General features: G+C 40.7%; 1 protein-coding gene across 1 annotated transcript in view; it reads right to left on the minus strand.

Annotated features, from left to right (window-relative positions):
• Window positions 1-20,762, minus strand: part of trabd2a (TraB domain containing 2A) — a 56,503-nt gene that overhangs the window by 6,487 nt on the left and 29,254 nt on the right. Inside the window, exon 5 of the mRNA XM_058383975.1 lies at window positions 1,932-2,022. Coding sequence (XP_058239958.1) covers window positions 1,932-2,022 — 91 coding nt within the window. The remainder of the gene's footprint in view (window positions 1-1,931; window positions 2,023-20,762) is intronic.

Genomic DNA, 20,762 nt, shown 5'->3' on the forward strand with positions numbered 1-20,762 from the left:
TTACGCCACATCACGTTTCCTGACTGGAACACGATCAATCCTCGCTCTTTCTTTACATTCTTCTAATTGACTTCAGCAGGTTCGATCCAGCTCCTAGCTTGGATGGCTTTTCGTTACTCTATAGCACATTTCTGAAAATAGCAGTAATTTCGAATAGCCGGTATATTATTACCAGATTTACACTCAGCTTCTCACGCTGCCTTTTATTTCCCTGCTCTAAAATCACATATTGAACACCACGTATCAGGTTCTGTCAACGTTGTGGCAAAAGTTAGCATTAGCGTCAGAGTTGTGAGCCGTTTCACACAAAGCCTCCATTCTGGCCCACAGCTGGAGAAGAGGCAGAACCTCTGCAGTTGATTATATGGACCGATTCATTCAAGCAGCGTGGGATCGCGCTCTGTTGGATCTGCACTCTGTTCAGGTCAAAATCAACACTTTCACTGAAACTTTTCACCTTCGTGTAAGCTTTTTTTATAAGTCAATATTATTCTTTATAATATTCTTTATTTTTTATAAGTCAATATTATTCTATTACATTGTACTATTTAGTTTCCTTGTACTTTAAAGAAGCAATTATTGCTGTTTTTGCTGTTTCTTACATCTCCTAAAGAAGGAAACATTTATTCCAAATACTTGTTTTAAATCTAAGACTTATTTATTATTTTTTTTCTTGTCCAATCCAATAAAATGTACTTCTGTGTATTTTAAATACCATATATATATATATATATATATATATATATATATATATATATATATATATATATATATATACACGTATATAGTTTGTAGATGTTTCTTGAATCTAGTCTAGACGTTTCCACCATAAAGCCCACCAGGATTGGTTACACAGTTAGGGCTATAAGAGCACATTTTACTTCAACACAATAATGATCAGAGAGATCTCTGATTGAGGCCAAAGAGCCACAGCCCTGACTCTGATCTTACTCTATAAATACTGCCCTTCTGACACACGGTTTATTTTTGCAGCCAAATCGCCACCATCGCAGCTCCAAATGGCTCAATTAGGTGATTAGCGGATTACAGTCAGCTGCCGCCATTAAACACTGGCTGCCTGGCTTGCTCCCTGGTTCTTTGGCTCAGGGTGGTTCTGGAAGGAAGCGACCAATGAAGCAGCCTTGAACTCGTCTTTGATAACGGACAGAGACATGGATGGACACAGAAAAAACAAAAGGGAGGCTTATTACCGGAGAAATTTTCCAATTATTCACAGACAAGGCCGAACTGAGTCGAACATCTGTTTCGGTGGAATCGCATTAAGCATCAAGCGAAGCGCTCGCAAAACAATTTCCACTGGATTTCCAGTCCACGAAAATGGGCCTTGAAATAAATAAACAAGAGCAAAGCCTTTAGGGCAGAGCTAGCTCGCAAGCGAGGCAGTGGCACGTGTAATGTTACATCGCTGTAACTGATAAAATATGGCTGAACGGGCTTTCAACCATTCACAAGGCTTTATGAGAAGGTCATGGTGATGGCAAATTTGTCCCGAGCATGTCCGCTTCCTTCTCTTCCTCTACTCCGTTTTTGGTTCTCCCAGGGCTCTGAGAGAAAGGATTCCAGCCAAAGAACCAAATTAAAAACCGCAATAGCTCGTGAGCTAATAGCTTGTGTTGACGCTGTTAGGAAATATAAGAGCACAGATTAGCATGCTCATGGGTCTGAGAGTGTTTAAGAAACCCTATATTCCCACTGCAGAGCCGGATCAAGGATGTGGACTCGGAACAAAAGCTTAAAACAAGGAATTGCGCAAAATTGTCATATTAAATATACTTTTCCGAGGTCCCTTTGTGGTTTTCTCAGAAGTAGTGATATCTATAGAATCCGTCGTGGTCACGGTGGTTCGGTTACAGTGGTGTTAAAGTTTTCTCAGGGCAAACTGCATATGTGTGTGTTTCAGTGTGTGTTACCTGTTAATGGGCTGGCCAGCTGGCGTGTGCTCCACCTCGTAGCCTTGGCTTCTCAGAACATCGATCACTGTGTTGTTGCCCAGGAAGTGACCTGCAATATAAACACTGGCTCAGTCAGCAGGCAGTCAGCTCGTCCAACACACAGCCCGAAGGCTCGCCTGGCAAACTGATAATTCCCCCATGCGTAACTGGATACAGTGCGGGAGCGGCGACACACAATGGAGCAATATTTCACAATCTGGCCTAAAGAGCTGACCTGAATAAACACACACTGGTGCTTGTCAGTTTACAGGAAGTGAGTGTTTGACACGAGCACCCCTGTCAAAGGTCGAAAAATGTGCCGGTTTTACAGGCAACAATGGCGTAGCGTAAGTAATCCCTCAAGCCTTTCAGCCTCTCTGCAGTTGGGAGATTCCCTACAACAATAGGATCTAGTGGGCCTTGTCTATGTTTGGCTACGGAGAAAGAATGAGTTTTAATGATAAACCGCTCCTCTGCTGCAGTGCATTCTGGGAAAAATCGGTACTTTTGAGACTGAACAGTGACTGACATATTGATAGGCCAATCAGTATTATAACCCAATGCCACCAAATGCTTGATTCTGATTGGTCAGATTCTGATTGATTTTCAATAACAAGCAGCTCAACAGTTTGGAAGGAGTCTCCAGGGTCAGTACTTTCTAATTTTCCCCATGAAAAGTATTACTAAAAGAAAAAAAAGGAGGTAAGGTTGGTGAAGGAACAACATTTACAGCATCTGTAACGTAAGTGATAACAGGAACTAATTTGTTTCTGAGACATTCCACAAATCTAAACTAATGTAAACAGCTAAACCGATTCAAAAAATCTTATGTCGATTATTAATAAACAAAAAAGTGTAATTGCAGAGAAATTGCCGTGGTGTTAGAGTTTATTGGAAAATAATGATTCTGTGTGATTGGAGCACCATCACAGCACACTGGCACTGATTATTTTCCTGTAAGAGCACACCCTGATGTGTTTTATTACAAAATGTGCAGCCAAGGAACACTTTACCACTTTGAACTCAGTTTCAGGCGAGGCTTCATCCAAAATTTTATGTGTTTGCACAAACAACACATCATCTGGCACAAGCACGTCCTTCTAGAGATTTAAAGCCGGCCAGAAGTAAATCTTTTTTAAAGCATGGAATCAGCGCTGAGTTTCTCCTCGGCGAGAGGAGAGGAGCGGAGCGCCGTGGGTCAGGCGTCACGGCCTGATGAAAGACCGGCCTTTTGTTTCTGCTGTATGGCTGAGCTGCTCCGGACAATGTGGCCCCGTTTCCTTTGTGTGAGAGAGGGAGGGAGCGGAGAACCTGAACCCACAATGCTTTGCTTTACCTTGGGGCAGCCGGGGGGATGCAGGTCATAGGGCCGGCCGACGTATCTCTTACTCTCTTTCACTCTCACACACACACACAATAGATGTGCATATGGTAATAAGAAATCTAATGTTGAAAAATAATCAACACCTTTTGACCATGTGCTAACAGTTTGACCTACACTTTCCCTGCTGTAATGATGAGAAAGTATTTAAACTACACAACACACAACACACACACACACACAGAGGCAGAACCCAGCTGATGGGGATTAATGCATGGTTTTAAGCGGGAATCTCCTAGCTTTGTGCTCTGAGACTTATCCTTTAAGCCGCTCTCTGTTAGTGATCACTGACTGCTGGACCTCCCAGCTACACTCCCGCAGCTTGCCAATGACAGATCAGAGGAAAAACAACAGCATTCAGAGATGAAAGTTGTTAGTGAAAGCTGCTTTTATAAAAGCAACAGTTTGGCCCAGACTTTTATAGCAGTTAACATTTGGATTTGGGCTTCAGCTGCGAACTCAACTCGCTCCACATCGCTATAAAAGGGCAACTTTTCAAACTCAAAGAAACCCCGGAGAGGCACGATGGATATGAGGTTAATAATAATCGTCACGCTTTTTGCCATTCGGATTGGAAGAAAGTCTTGGTGACAGGTATCTGGCACCCGACAGCACTCAAACGTCGCAAAGTAAACCGATCTTCCATTAGCGGACGACGTGAGGTCATGAAATCAAACGTTCGCTTTTCCACTATTAATCTGAAGCGAGGCCACAGCGCCGGAGTGAACACGGGGTGAACACGCGCCAATCAAAACGCTGCCTGTACTATCAAAACCTGACACCAGAGATATTTTCTCAATCTGTCAAAACCTGTGGTGGGCAAGTAGTCACTGAGAAATGACAGGCTCTTAAATGAGTAAGCACATTCGGAGCGTAACCGCAGAGTGGTGTGGAACGCAGCACGGGTTCTTACACAGCTAGTCCATTAGCGGCTATTATAAACATACAGCCTCTCTGCAGTCTCTTACTCCGACCGGGCTCTCTGGTTCTCCGTTCTGATTGGTCAGAAGGTTAAGCAGAAGCTCCGACACTCGTTCTAATACGTTACACTTACTCAAGGACGTTCGGCTAAATAAGTGTCATCGAGATCTTCTTTAGAGAAGGAGTCTCCAGTGTCAGTGTCATCACATGACCGTGTTGTTGATTACAGCACACCCTTAACACACACCTTTCATTCCTTACTGTATTTCTGCTAAATTAACCCAAAGGACAGAGCGGTAGAAATATTCCTGGATATTTGATCCATTTGCATTGACATGTTCTGGATATTTGGACCAATCAACAAAAAGAGAAACCTTAAACATTATATTCTCTATAAGTTTTCTGAAAGACTTTTATGAAGATCCTACTCCCTTTTTCTTTCGGTTTGTTTAACCAGCTTATCAGTGTTGCTTGAAGCACGTGAAAACCCTCTAACAGTGAGTCTCATTTTATTTCGGACCCGCTGCCCCGATTAAAACTGTTCCACCTCCAGTCTAACACACCTGGCTCTAATATTCAGACGCTTGAGAAGGCAAGCATGATAGACCTAAGCTGGAAGTAAATTATTCACGGTGGTCGATCTCCAGGAGGCGTTTGCAGCGAGACAGAAATCGGCCCTCCTGGACTCGAACGTGTTTGAGGGGCACAAAAGTGCGGAGCAGAGCAGAGCAGGGCAACATCTCCCCCAGCTCGGGGTCAGACACTCGGCTGTCAGTAAACACAGCACCATTTCTGCGCAGAAGCAATCTCCAAAACCAACACTGCCACACACTCGAGAAATATGTTCATCCATCTGAGGAATGTGTGGGAGATTTACATTTTTTTTTTCTTTCCATGGTCTGGTCTTTAGGTTTATTACCAAAAGCAATCGGGAAAACGTTTAGAAAAAGAAAGCGCGGCATAATCTCCTCGTTTCTGGAATGTGTTGAGGAACCAGTCAGCCGTATGATAACCCGGTTTTCTGCCTTTAAAGCAAATGCGAGGCAATAATCATCCGTAAAAACAGACAGGACCGGCTGCTGCGCTGAGGTTAGAAGTAGCTGAGGGGGAAAAGAGCAAAAGCGAAACAATGTCTCTGAAGCTTTTCAGAGACTCAGATCTTTTAAAATGTCTGGTAGAAAGTGAAGGTGGCTGTAAACACGTCTCCTGGAGAACTGATAAAGCTTCCTGATGGATGTGTTTGTGCCCAAAGGAACATTTCCAGGAACTTTGATTCTGTCTCACTTCCAGATGTCTGAGATAAAGACAGGGAAATAATTTATATAATTCATTTTATACATACAATGTTTAAAAATTATTTTATTTTCATTTGCCTTTGGGCATTATTTGTTTATTATTTAATTCCTATCCATCTATTTATTTATTTATTTATTTATTTAGTGTTTTCATTTTTCTTTGACAACCTGTTTTATGTGTTTCTCTGTTTTATATTTGATCTTATTTTACTATTGTTTATTTTATTTTTTAACAGATTATTTTACCTGTTAATTGTTCACTTTGACTGTTTATTATTATTTTTGGTCTGGTTATGATTTATTTTCTCTATTTAATATTTGTTTTATTTGTTAATTGTTTATTTTGCATGTTTATTATTTATTGAAATTTTTAATGGACTATTTTACCTGTTAATTGTTTGTTTTATTGGTTTATTTTGTCTGTTAATTGTTTATTTTGCATGTTTATTCTTTATTTGATTTTTTAATGGATTATTTTACCTGTTCATTTTTTTATTTCGTCTGTTTATTATTATATTTTGTCTGGTTATGATTTATTTTGTCTATTTAATGTTTGTTTTATGTGTTAATTGTTCATTTTGCATGTTTAGTATTTATTTAATTTTTTAATGGATTATTTTACCTGTTAATTGTTTGTTTTATTGGTTTATTTTGTTTTATCTGCTTATTGATTGTTTTATCTGTTATCTGTTTATTTTGTCTGTTTAATGTTTATTTGATCTGATTATAGTTTATTTTCTCCGTTAATTTGTGTACCTGGAGGTTGATGCCTATATAAAGGTTCAAACTCATATGAGGGTTTTTTCTTTTCTGGAATATTCCTGAAATCAGGGTCAAGTTTAGTTCATTGGTTGTAGATTCAGAGAAAATACTTTCATCTTGCAGCCTAAAAGGATCTTTAGTCTTGTCTCTCGGGGCAACAGGTAAAAATTCAGACCAATATAAAGGTTCATAAACGTGTCTAAACGTCTCAGACACTCAGATCTCACAAAACGTCTCAAAGCACATGTTTGTATACAAAGGGATTTTTTTAAGGAACTACAGGAAGCTTTCCACCTGCGACAGCAGCACCAGGTTTCATTCGAACCCTCTGTTTTCCATCTAGCACCTGAAAAAATTCTCCTGTGCGGCTGCAGGAACTTTGCTGAGTCCTTTACTTTTACTGTAGAGCAGGAACTAAAGTGAAAATGGATTTTTTAAAAGTTCTTTGGATAAGTTTGCTTGTTAATGGATTTTAATTGGAACGTTTCCTGACAGCGAAACCCGACGTCATTGCCAAATAACTCCTGAGGGTTCTCTGTTTTGTTTTTTTTAATAGCGAAGGCGAGCCGATTCGCTAACGGTCACATACGAGCTTGTGAAAACGGAGCCACCGTATAAAAACAAGCTGAAAAATTAAAACACGTCATATTACACAAGCTGCGCAAAATTACTGAAAGCATAATGTATCATTTATAATGGTAGAATTAGCAAATGAAAGTTTTTTAAGGTGTCCATTTTTTTTCTGCTTCTTTAGAAATTAGCAAAAAAAAATAAAATAAAATACTGCAGTCTTAAACATCTTTGTATCAGTTTCTTGAGTGTTAGAATTTCAACGTAACCCAGAGCTAAGAGTGTGTGTGTGTGTGTGAGTTCTTGGGTCACTCTGACTCGCATTTGTAGTGATAGGGCTGTAGCTAATCTCCAGTGTTAGCAGAGGCTCAGTGGAGTTCAGACGTCTCGGCTGCCTGGAGCCGCAGAGTGACCTGGCCGTCTGAAACAAAGGTGACTCCAGCCTGGGGCAGTGCTCTCGAACTGCTCGTTACCGCCAGATCCGTGTGTGTGTGTGTGTGTGTGTGTGTGTGTGTGTATTTGTAGCCCCGGAGGAGGTTATAATATTCACACAGCTAATGATGTGCGAGACTGTGTGTGTGCCACAAGTTCATAAATCATTGCACGTGTTCCTGAGGCCACACAGTGAGAGCTGTCATGTCTATTATATCACCGTTAGGGATAGAACGTCTTTACTTTACTCTTTCCACTGCCACTGGCCACTAGGAGGACATGTAACATGCACAGAATTCCAATTAGCTAGAGAAATTAGCGAGCTAACTTTACTACTGATCCATCGAGTTACAATAAAAGCTACTTTTTCTGTCACAGACAACCTTTTAACCTCAAAGACTGACCACAGTGACACACTTTGTCACCTGAATAGAAGAAAATCCTCGGCGATCTCACTTTCTATATGCATATCTGCATTTTGTGGCTAATCGAGGCTAATCATGGCTTTGATTAGCAAAACTAAAACTAGACAGGAGTGACTGATTTAAAAGCAATGCGAATCTACACCCATGTCACATTCCTAGCTTTCTTTTTTTGATTCATGTTCTTACTAGCAGGCAAGATGCTAAAGATACGGACCTAAAAGCTTTTATTCAACACTTCCCTTTGCTTAGCACTTTAGCCGCACGTGGACGGAGCTGTTTTCTTAAGGCGATGCTGGACGGTCGATTACTGAGTGCTATTCAGCACGTCCAAGCTTTCTCTCTCACACACACACACACACACACACACACACGTGGAGTCTCAGAAAGCAGCCAGTGTCCTCCAAAGCCTCGCTCCAATTATTAGCGTGAGTGGCACGTCTTAAATTGAGTCTCTTTTCCATGTCGTGTAATATTTATATTAGGACTTGTGAACCGGGGCCCGTGCTAAATAAATAAATGGTCAGCGCCAGCGTTTTTGGGCGTGAGGGCTAGTGAAGGCTGTTTGTGTATGTAGCTCCTGCATAGACCTGGAATTCTGACAAGACTTTTTGACCAGGCAGGAACACGCAGACTGAGAGGGAAATCAAAATAAAGGAGATATTGAGAGATCAGCAGGGGTCAAAGGTGAGAATGTGATATGAGGAGGGATGGATGAGAGGAGACAGCAGATGTGTCTCAATGTTTCTAGATGGCTAATACGTATAAAGTGTATTAATAATCGAGTAATAATAATAGAATTGTTATTATTATTACTGATCTGGTGAGCAAAAAGCTTGAGTCAAGTATTTTGAGTCTTGAATCTGAATCATATATATTTTGACTCACGAATCATGAATCTTGATTCATCAATCCGGTTTTAAATCTCATTGCACCAAGCTTCTAATCATGATGTTGCTTTTTAAATATTAGGGTTATGGAAATGATCTAAAACTTTATAAACTTACACTGCTGAAACTGTGAAGCGCTAACACTGGAGACTCCTTCCCTCACAGAAATGTTTACCGTTTTGCCGCGGAAATATCAGGACGAAAGTGATTTTCTGACCAATCAGAATCGAGAACTCAACAGTAGGAATCTGCATGTTTATTTTTTATACCTATAATCACAATCTGGATAAAAACCTGTTTCTCAAATTTTTACAAAGACTCTGGAGGAGCAGCATAGCTGATGATCTGATGATCGAAAGGTCAACGTTTGGAATCCCGTGTGCAATCAGGAGAACTGTGTAAACACTGAACAGCGGTCACTCCGGCTCGGTAAGAGTATCTGTGTGTTATTTAGATAGGGACAGTGCTGACTGGTCTATGCGGTCAAAGGTCAGCGATACATCCATCACATCTATCATCAGTGTAGCAGCAGCACTTTCTGCTGGTGTTGGTGGAAATATCTGACAGACCAGAAAACCCTCTCAGTCCTCAAGGGACTCCACTGACACAAACAAGTTTTGAACAGCTCCTGGACTTACGTGCAACTTAGCCGGCGTTCGGTTTGGTTCGCTTCGTTTGTATACCGAAAATGCTTCGTAGGCTGAAGCAAATTTCTTGCAAGATTACAATTCTCAATGTGAAAATTCTTAAGAGAGGGCATTCGTATGCCGAGGTTCTACTGTATCTGTATTTGGATTTAAAACCAAAGTAGGCGTGGCCTAAACCGGAAGTTATACATGCATTTTTCTTTTCTTCTTTTTTAAATCCAGTTCATGCAGTTTTTACTTTTAACTACCCACAATATTTTCTAACAAATTCAGTTCCATTTTCCAAAATAGAAACAGATTTAAATCAAATTGAAATCAGGCAAATTCCTGTGAGCTTCGTATCTGGCTGCCCAGTCACTGGCTGCTTTATTTATTTATTTATTTATTTATTTATTTTTTTTATTTTTTATTTTTTTTTTTTGTCGCATCCTGAAGGATCCCAATCCCATAGCATTCGTCAAAGTCTCAACCGGTGAAATGTTCATTACTGTGAGCTTCATAAAAGTTATATAAAAAGTTTAGTACTTTCGTATTGCTTAGAAAAAATCTGTATATTCAGAATAATGTATTCGTATTCAATTATATCATCAACACCCAAACTGATGCATCAGAAGAGTCTCTCTGTTACACCCATATATTACGGGTGAAACAGATATCATTTGGTTTGACGCCTTGCTAGATGTTAACCGCATACAATTCGAGCGGACAGCATGATCGCTAGGTTCCTCGACGTGTCAGTCAGGAGCTAATAACAGACCCGGAAAGTGAGGGAGCGGAAAAGAAAGGGCAAAATAATTGAAAAATCACGCCGCGTGCCCTGCGCACGCTAACAGCACGAGGCGGTATGTGTTTCACTACTCTTAAGCAGATGCCACTTGTAATAGGTATTTTAGTGCTTGGCAGACAAGCAGCAGCAAAGCCTGTTTTATTCATCGCTGCACCACCCACAAGGACTGCTGGGATACTCAGAGAGAGCAAGAGCTTTGATGCTAATGCACATACCATGACATCCCATATTCAGCCTTGTGCTTATGGGCAGATTACGGACTCGCTAAACCACAGTCGTTATTTTTGTTTCCTGGATGGACTGCGAGGATTTTTTATTAGTTATTTTTTCCAGTTTGAACCCCTGACATGAAACGTCAGAGAGAGAACAGAAAAATGAGGAAATGTAACTTAGATTAGACAAACCTCGGCATACGAATGCCCTCCCTTATGAATTTTTCGGCTTAAGAATTAAAATTTTGCAAGATGTTTGCATTGGCATACGAAGCATTTTCAGCATACGATCTATTTTTAGCCCAAGCTTGGTGGCATGACTTCCTGTGAGGAGCCTTGACATGGAATGCTTGGGTCAGTTCTTTGTAAGCAGCCATACAGTTTACATACACTTCATTGGTCATATTTTTGAGCGGCTGGAACGGATTATCTGCATTTACATTATTTCTTATGGGAAAATTCATTACGCAATACAAATTTTCACCTTAAGAACTCACCTCCAGAACGAATTCCTATGCCAAGGTTCTGCAGTATTCTTAAATCTGATTTATTCGGAGCAGAGATGCAAGATTGATCTCTTTTGATTGCGGTACCGTTTCTATAGCAACACTGCATTCAGAGGCAATTGATGTGTGTGATGTGTTATGGACACATAACATAATCTAAGCCTGATCTAATGTGTTAAAGAAAACATGCATTTGTTTCGTCTCTAACAATCAAAATATGTAGTCTATGGTGTCAGTGCCTTGTCTTTAAACTTTACATTTCCTGTTACAGGAAAGTGTTCGGGACAAAGCATTCTCTGTTTTTACAGTAACACTTCAAGCTCCATTATTTTTGTCTTATTAACTTCAATATTGTCCCACATCAATAAATGTAACTATTAATGAATACAAAATATCATGTGTTGAGCTTTAATGATATAAGCAACTGTAACCATAGCAAAATTGACGCACTAAAACATTTCAGGAGGTGTTGTTACTTCAGGATAATCACAGTAACTCGACAAGAATTATCTACCTCTGTGATTTGGAGTAAATGCTAGCACACTGAGCTAAGGGTAAGATATTTACGCTAGAGTAAATAAACAGATTTTTGAAGTTGCCCTGAAAGTGTGTAATGCTCGCTACCTTTGCCCTGTCTAAGAGGTCAGCCTTTGATATTTAACAGCTCGGACTGGCTGGCTCCTAGTCTAACCCTTAACTGACCCCGATCAGGGTAACGACAGGTTGAAGCCCTCCCCCTCGTCAATGCTAGGCTAATGGGATACCGCAGCCAGAGGTAACCAGCCAATAGGTCAAAATAACAGCCGTAGCGTCTGAAAGATAGACGGTAATTGTTGGTCCTCGGACAAGCCGGTCCGCTCGGGTGAAATTTATAGCCGTATAACGTTGGAACCGAATTTATAGCTGTCTAAGCTAAGTGGGTTTCATAAGTATCGCTGCCCAAGAAAATGACAGCACTTTGGTGCTAGCTGACCAGGCTAGCGCAGGAACTCTGGAGAGCTTGAAAACAGGAATGAAACCTGAGAATACCACTAAGATATTTTCAGCAGCGTTGAGGTCTGATAGACGTACGGCTAGACGAAATATTTAGCGCAGTCGGTTTTCTGGAACTGCATGATTATGCTAGAATAGCGTCTTATGAACTGAGCTAGTTTTAAAGCATTAAAAGAGGGAATGGAATTAATTATATATTACAGAAGAAGCCTGTCCACTGAACGTGGTTCCCGAAGTGTGCCAAAAACTGGATTAATTTGATATTACTAGGGAATTTCTAAGATACATGGGGCTTCCTCCACGCCTGAGGTCTTTTGCGGTGCTTTTAATGGCTTCAAATAGCTTGTTGTTATTGGAGCCTTTGGGCTTGACATAAGTACGCTTTTTTCTGTCTTGGCTTATTGAGATTGTAGAGGTAAGTGCTGTACAAAGCCCAGTAAAGACCTGAAGCCAGCGAACGGGCCAAATAAAATCTCCTGAATGTTATTTTAGTGTTCTACTATGTGCTCATTAATGCCCTTTGTATCCGTTTCCAAATGTTAACTCATGATTCCATCGCTAACAGGAAATTTCTTCAAGCATTCGAAATCTTATTACTAATAAGGCTTACTTCAGAAAGAGCAGCATCAATAAGTAGCAGACAAGCTAAACATACCACGAGGAACAAACCTGCTGATGTTTCTGTTGGGCTTTTCTCCTTTTCTCAGAAAACAGAGTTTGAATCTTTTGACCGAATCTGAGCGCTTTTTATGGACGAGAAAAATCCATCTGCGCTAACCGGATGGTGGTTAGCTTGAAAAATGGAGTTCTGTTGCTAGGGCTAGCAATCTCCTGACAGGTCCGAGGCTTTGGTACAAAACGGCTTGGTTACAATTTCCACTCATATTCATGGAGAAAGACAGAAGAAAGAAAATCTTAAACGATTAAGATCATTCCAATTAAAATATGGAAGGAAAAAAACCCCATCCAGGGTATGAACTTCTCTCAAAAGGGTTTTTTTTTTTGGTTGTTTTTATGTTGGAGGTTATTCAGGAGGCTATTCGTCATTGTTCTTGCTTCAACACACGTCATATCTGTTATATCTGTTTTTATTAAGGAACGCACGCAAAGGAGGCTGCGAGATAGCATCTCCACCCAACGCCAGCTTTAACCGGGAAGACATTCCTCTCCGAGCTCCACAAGAACCTGCGCCATGCTCGAGTCCCAATGAAAGCCTTCAGGAATCCCAAAGCAAACTGCTACAGAAAAGCACTGATTCAAGCGCAAAAAAACACCTAACAACAACGTTTAGAGGTATAGATGTGGAGAATCCATCACAGCAAGCTTGACCGAGTGACTCAAATGTTTATCAGATATCTAGACAGGTCAATAACCGGGCGCCTTTTAAGTCTGATCATCAGTCCAGTTTACACTGCACCGGAATGGAGATGGAAAAGATACCCCAGGCTTTTGACTTGTGCAAAAGGGTAGGCGTGAAAATACGTGAGAAAAAAAACAAAAGCACACATCAGGCTTGAACATGAAGCATTCTGGGTATTATTTTAAACCGGATCGAAAGAGTTCTACAAAACTGAATGTAACTATAAATGGATAAAGAGTGCTGTGGTATAAAAAGGAATAAATCAGTTCCTGAGGTGATGCTATTGGAAAATGCTTAACTCTGAGGTGCTAAGGGAAAGTTTGCTTCATCAGTCCACCCTGTTGTTAATTTCTTCTAACAGCACAACCCACATGCCTGAAACTTGAATGGAATTTGGTGAAAACAACCTCTTCCTCACCTCTTCAGCCAGTTTTGATCATCATTCGACGCTTTCCATGCATCCTGTTAAAGACACGTCTTTTCTGAGAGCCCAGAGCCGAGCAAAAAAAAAAAAAAAAAGGCTAGCTCAGGCCATTCCTGCGATTCCGAACGTGATACGAGGAGGAGAGAAAGAGAAAGAGCCCACCAAGCACTCGGCGAGAACGACGCAGACTTTACATGGGCATGAGTTCAAACGAGATTCCACCTACAGCACTCCGTCTGCTTTAAGTACAGCTTTCAAACAGCAGCCAGTAGCAGAGTCAGAGATTAATTAGAGTAGCACTGTTCCAATATCGAATATCGTATATGTTATTTCCTTCACCAGACAGAACACACAGTGCGCTTTGCTCCGGTGCAGACCGCCGTTAAACCTGCGTGCCAGCTTGGCCAGCTTGCGTTAGGTTCGGTTAAGGTAGTGGTAATGTAATTTCCTTCTCAGGCTCCTTTTCATACAGCAATAAGGAAAAGGATAACGGAAAACAATAATTTCAATCATCCGAGTTGTCATTCTCCACAGAACTGCATCTTACTTCACTTAAATTACTCCTGACCTAAACGCTGATGTTACAGTGAGGGAGATTTACACTTTTCATTACAAGCTGTGTCACATTTTTATTTAAAACTGCATCTCTTATATTTTTGTAAGGTACTGAAGGGGGTTAACATTATTTATGAGCTGGGTATGTCACTAAATAAGCTCCAGGTTCGAACTGATCATGTCTAAATGATTAGAGGATTCCCACAGCATGCTAAGCATGAGAAAGTGTGCATGCTAAACCACTTAGTCTAGCTAACCTTCTAGCTAGTTAATGGTTGACAAATGCAGGCTAGCTTAGAGGCAGTTATCTAGTAGCCAGCTAGCTCAATGTTTGGGATAGCAGAAATACATGATTGTAAAAGTGTAGAGATAAAACACGGTACTCTGAATTACACTGTACTGTAATCTCTATCTATCTATCTATCTATCTATCTATCTATCTATCTATCTATCTATCTATCTATCTATCCTTTTGTCTGTCTATCTATCTATCTATCTATCTATCTATCTATCTATCTATCTATCTATCTATCTATCTATCCTTTTGTCTGTCTGTCTGTCTGTCTGTCTGTCTATCTATCTATCTATCTATCTATCTATCTATCTATCTATCTATCTATCTATCCTTTTGTCTGTCTGTCTGTCTGTCTGTCTATCTATCTATCTATCTATCTATCTATCTATCTATCTATCTATCTATCTATCTATCCTTTTGTCTATCTATCTATCTATCTATCTATCTATCTATCTATCTATCTATCTATCTATCTATCTATCTATCCTTTTGTCTGTCTGTCTGTCTATCTATCTATCTATCTATCTATCTATCTATCTATCTATCTATCTATCTATCTATCCTTTTGTCTATCTATCTATCTATCTATCTATCTATCTATCTATCTATCTATCTATCTATCTATCTATCTATCTATCCTTTTCTCTGTCTGTCTATCTATCTATCTATCTATCTATCTATCTATCTATCTATCTATCTATCTATCTATCCTTTTGTCTGTCTGTCTGTCTGTCTGTCTATCTATCTATCTATCTATCTATCTATCTATCTATCTATCTATCTATCTATCTATCTATCCTTTTGTCTATCTATCTATCTATCTATCTATCTATCTATCTATCTATCTATCTATCTATCTATCTATCTATCTATCTATCTATCTATCTATCCTTTTGTCTGTCTGTCTGTCTATCTATCTATCTATCTATCTATCTATCTATCTATCTATCTATCTATCCTTTTGTCTATCTATCTATCTATCTATCTATCTATCTATCTATCTATCTATCTATCTATCTATCTATCTATCCTTTTCTCTGTCTGTCTATCTATCTATCTATCTATCTATCTATCTATCTATCTATCTATCTATCTATCTATCTATCTATGTCTAAATTATACTAGAGATCAAAGTAATCATAGTTATAGACTGTCTCTCATTTTTCTTGTGTGTGTGTGTGTGTGTGTGTGTGTGTGTGTGTGTGTGTGCGTGTGTGTGTGTGTGTGTGTGTGCGTGTGAGATGCCGACACCACCAGTTTGTGAAAACTTGCCTAAATATGGCCTGTAAGTTTGTGGTGGCATACGCTGGCCTTTGAATTTGCGGGGTGGTACACATCTGCAGCACACACACACACACACATACACACACACACCATCTCTCCCTGCCAACCCAAGCATAATGGAATGGCCTGAAAGTTACAGAAAGAGAGAGAAAAAAAGAGAGATGAGAACAGGAACAAGCTGAATGTAAAGGCTCCAGCAAAAATAAACAGGAGCCGATCGATCTATGTGAGCGTGTCATCTCACGTGTCTGTTCACGAGCCAGGGCGCCTTTTTAACCGGCTTTAATCTCCGTGTCAGATCTGTCCAGTCAGCGTGATGGTGGCAGTGGCGGTAAGAACACTAATGCTGATGGACAGAAATTCCATACACACTCAGGAAGCTGCCTTTGGATTCTCAGAGTGTGTGTGTGATAGCTTAACTAAGTGCACAGTGTTTATGCTTCAGCTTTGCATTGCAGTGCATTATGGGATATATATTAAAAGCTCTGTATACAAACATATAAAGCAGTTTATTATTTATTTCTATCTGACCTGTTGACTTTTTCATCCCAGCTGATAAAAAAACAACCGTGCATGTGAGGCATCCAATAAACAACAAAATGATAGCAGAGATTCTAATAGCGCCAGAAAGCAATAATCTGCTGCAGCGTTTGCCAGAGCATGTTTTACTCATTAGGAAGCGTACTGTAGTCGGTCCAGGTTTCTCTTCTGTGCACTTTACAGAATCATTTCCTCTCTTTCGGCTTTCACAAAACACGTTTATTCGTCTACGTTCAACACGTTTCATGTAACTATATGGTCTTATGATGCAGCATTACAACCTGTTCATACACTATATTGCCAAAACTTTTGGGATGTCTGCCTTTCCATGCATGGAGTTGGCATGTCCTTTGCAGCTACAACAGCTTCAACTCTTCTGGGAAGGCTTTCCACAAGGTTTAGGAGTGTGTTTATGGGAATTTTTGACCATTCCTTTAGCAATGCATTTGTGTGGTTAGGCACTGATGTTGGACGAGAAGGTCTGCCTCATAGTCTCCACTCTAATTCATCCCAAAAGTGTTCTATCAGGTTGTGGTCAGGACTCTGTGCAGGCCAGTCAAGTTCCTCCACACCAAAGTCACTCATCCATGTCTTTATGGACCTTGCTTTGTGCACTGGTGTGCAGTCATGTTGGAACAGGAAGTGGTCATCCCCAAACTGTTCCCACAAAGTTGGGAGCATGAAATTGTCCAAAATGTCTTGGTATGAAGCTGAAGCATTAAGGGTTCCTTTCACTAAGGGGCCGAGCCGAACCCCTGAAAAACAGCACCTGAATTCAATGATTTGGAGGAGTGTCCCAAAACTTTGTGTACAGTGTATCTGACTGATCAAAGGAATAATACTGTTGCTGTAAGGAAATAAAGCTTTTGTTAGACACACAAGGGAAATCCAGCGAGAGCAGAATGTTCTGATGTTTTCCGGACATTCGAACCATGCTCGTGAGAAATTCGTACAGATTTAATTAAACAAACATTATGCGTTTGGATTTCGTTTGGTTGAACGCTCCTTGGTTTAGGTTTAGTCATGTGAAATGTTACAAACATGTTGTAACAGTAACCTGAGACCACTGTGGGACATTTAGGGAATGTTTTGCTAAAACCACCACAGTGCGAATAAACAATTGGCTTGTTGCATTCAAGACTGACATGGCTCTCGGTCGGCTCGTTGTTATGGCAACGATGACGGCAGATACACGTGGGAGTATATGTTTGATTCAGGTTGGATGTAAAATGTACAGTTTACATGTTGCTGTCTACAATGTGTGTAAACGCAACATGCCTTTGTGTTTACATATACATCCATGTTATTCCATGGTTCTTTTTTCCCTTCAGCGATCTCCAGAAGTTTGTAAATGCAACATGCTGTGATCCTCACAAAGACTTTGAGGCACCTCTGAACTTTAACCCCACTGCTCCTGCACTTTATTAAGAGAATCCAATAAGGCCAGCATAATCCTACAGTCTTAAAGGCTCTCCAAAACAAAGAGGGGAGAGAGGGGGTAAAAGTGCCTTCAAGCCCCTAAAAACAGGCCATAAACGGCTTGGGGAGCGGCGTTATCGCACCGTCTTTACCTCGTAGCCATCCCGCTTCCAGACCCGAGACTTAAAAGGGCCTGCGCAATCTTTCTGCTTTCCGTGAGCCACTAATAACCAGATATGCAGTTCTTCCCTCTCTATCATAAAGCACCGACTATCTGGGAGCGACTGTTTGGAAGTTGGCTCAGGGCAAAGAAACTAAAATCTCATTCCAGGTGCATGTAGCCACAGCTCTGGGTGCCACAGAGGTCAAAGTGTGGAGGTGACCTGGATTCAGAGCAGGCCTTTTTATCAAAGGGGGATGTTGAGGCTTGCTAGCGCCGCATAGTTTCTCTGTTAGCACGCACGCATGGTGTAGAGACGTGGTGTAATACATGTGATACATTATACACAGCTCGGTCTGTGAGATAATGGCTAGTGCATTCTACAGGTGTGCATATTTCTTTGTAACCCCAAATTCTTCCAGAATTACTAGAACAGCCAGGGTGCCAAGTCTGCAAGTAGGATTATCCCATACCGCTATCATGAAACCTGTAAAATGGCAGGAAATGAATCTGTACGTAGCTACCAGCCAGTGTAACTGATTCGGGACCAGTAAAACTCGGTGATCTTGTTGGCACCTGCTTGGCACCCCGTCGGCGCCATGTTGCCACCTCGGTGCCGTCGGCGGTGGAAGTGTTTCCAGGCTACAGCTCTTCGTACGCGTCGCTCGTAAACGGTTTCACAGTCATTCGCACGGTGATAAATCACCCCACTGCAAAACACCAACCCTCGTAAAGAGCGGTAAGTCTGGAACGCCAGTTTAGCGCTGCTCCGGTCCCCTTCACATTAATGGCCATTTTGGGTGATGGGGAGAGCCTGCTGCATTTTTAGTGCTCCACTAAGGGGGAAGCCATTTTGCATAGTGGATATGAAAGTTGTTTTGACATGTGTTCCAGATTTATGTGACAGGCTTGTTATAAACAATAAATTTCTCTTTCTAAATCGCTAGCCGATAATCGACAGGCGTGTTTCTAATCACCGAGCCGCGGAGGTGCTCGGGCGTGTGTTAAAAGTTGTCAGATCCTGAGAGAAATCAACAAGGCCTCGGTTCAGCGCTGTAAACGTCAAACTCTCTTTATGCTACACAACACATTTCAGCCCGGCAGATCGAACCCAGGCTCTCGTCTAGCACGTCTTCCGAGGAGGGATTCAAAAGGGAATTTAATTGTGTGTGAAAAGAATACAAGATCCGAACGTAAACACTGAAGCTTACAGCCGCGGTCACAATTACATGCCCACAAATATTTGAATTTGTGGTTTTTCTACTAAGGAGTTTGCGATGGGTCGAACAGCTGCTCTGCTATTCTCTTGCCCAGAATAGTTCCCTATGCCGGGATTCGCTAAACAGATCTCGCTATTGTAAGGAAAAAAATCAAAATAAATCAATGACAAAAAGGCACCGTGTGACTCGAAAGAGCGTCTGCGTCTACAGGTACCTGTATCGAGTTACTCCGAACTGCTGCACTGCTTTAAACATTTCCATATGTCTCTCACAGCTTAGTGTTTCTTACCCGTCAAAGCGCATGTACGTTCGGATTCATGATCCGATTTATGAACGAAAGCCTTGATGGGCTTGAATTTGTTTAAACCCGCTGCACAATCTCTCGACTCCATTTTTAAATTCATAGACGCATCCAAGACTTTAAGAAAAACCTGGACCTGGTGTTGTAACAGCACAGAATATACCAGAATTATTTATGCGATTTATGATTTATGGCGGGTGCTATGACTGTGGTGCTATTAACTACACTCTCAGATTACATTTACAAATAAAGTTAAAAGGCATTTTTAACTTTACCAAGCTCTCTAGAACCACAATTTAAATTGAAATACAATCATTAAAATACTTGGATGGATCCATTTAACGCTTCCTGTTTATTCCTCAAGTCATCCCTAATAAATTACGGAAAAATTCCGAAATGTTTCAGTCATTCGATTTAAAACATCTGAATTCCCAGAAGAATAAAAATAACAAGTAAAACTACGTTCTCTGGTTGTTGTTTTTTTCCTTGCTGTCATTATTTGTAGGAACAAAACCATTCCAGCAAACGTTTATTTTAGTTAAACAATCTGTATATCAAAAAAGAAATAAAATCCAGATTCTTTTGTTGATTCATTGATTCGTTTCAAAAAGGAGAACATTTTCTAACTAGATTTGACTAACTGTTGCAAACATCATCCTCTTTTCTTTCTTCTCGAGGTTTATAGTTAATGTTACATACAGAGTAGCCCTAGCTACTGGTCACAATCTAGGTCCTTCTACACCATTACCTTTGTTGTGAATTCACTGAAGCAGACCAGGGGACACCTTACAGCTGAGTTTAATACTTCCCTGGGTAAGCAGAGGATAAAATGCTGGTCTGTAATGGTTCTTTGATAGAGTGACACTCACCAAATCGTAGCTGAGCTGAAGAAGTTCAGTCTGGATTGGTTTCAAACGAGCAGCCCTATCCGGGTCACGGCACCATCTGTTGTGATGTTGTGAAAGATTCCTGCTGAACGCTACTTCCGAGTCCCCTGGTCTGCTTCGGTAAATTCACAACACCTTCTATCTCTCAATAAATCAGGGTCATGACCTGTAACCTGTACCTCAACCCGCTTTAGGACACATGCATTGCAACTACGACATCACTCTATACTAATTTCCATTGACATTCCACAGATTCCTCAACTACAGGATGGTGAGACAGGAACACAAAGGAAAAAGTGACTGAAGAGAAAATGACCACGCTGGTTTCTGGCTTTCCGTTGACTATCTTCAGAAAGAATCGTGAGAGAAATTCCTCAGTGGGCAAATAGCTCTGAGTAAGCGAACATACACCATTTTTCACGGAGCCACAATTCAGAATATTTATAGCACCGTAAACATTCGTTTGGCGCAAACAAGATTAGCTTACTGTTAAAATACAGTTTGCTTGTCGGAACGTGACAATGCGTAGAAGGTTTCGAATAAAAAA

Source organism: Hemibagrus wyckioides, linkage group LG28 (assembly GCF_019097595.1).
Source record: "Hemibagrus wyckioides isolate EC202008001 linkage group LG28, SWU_Hwy_1.0, whole genome shotgun sequence".
Lineage (NCBI taxonomy): Eukaryota > Metazoa > Chordata > Actinopteri > Siluriformes > Bagridae > Hemibagrus > Hemibagrus wyckioides.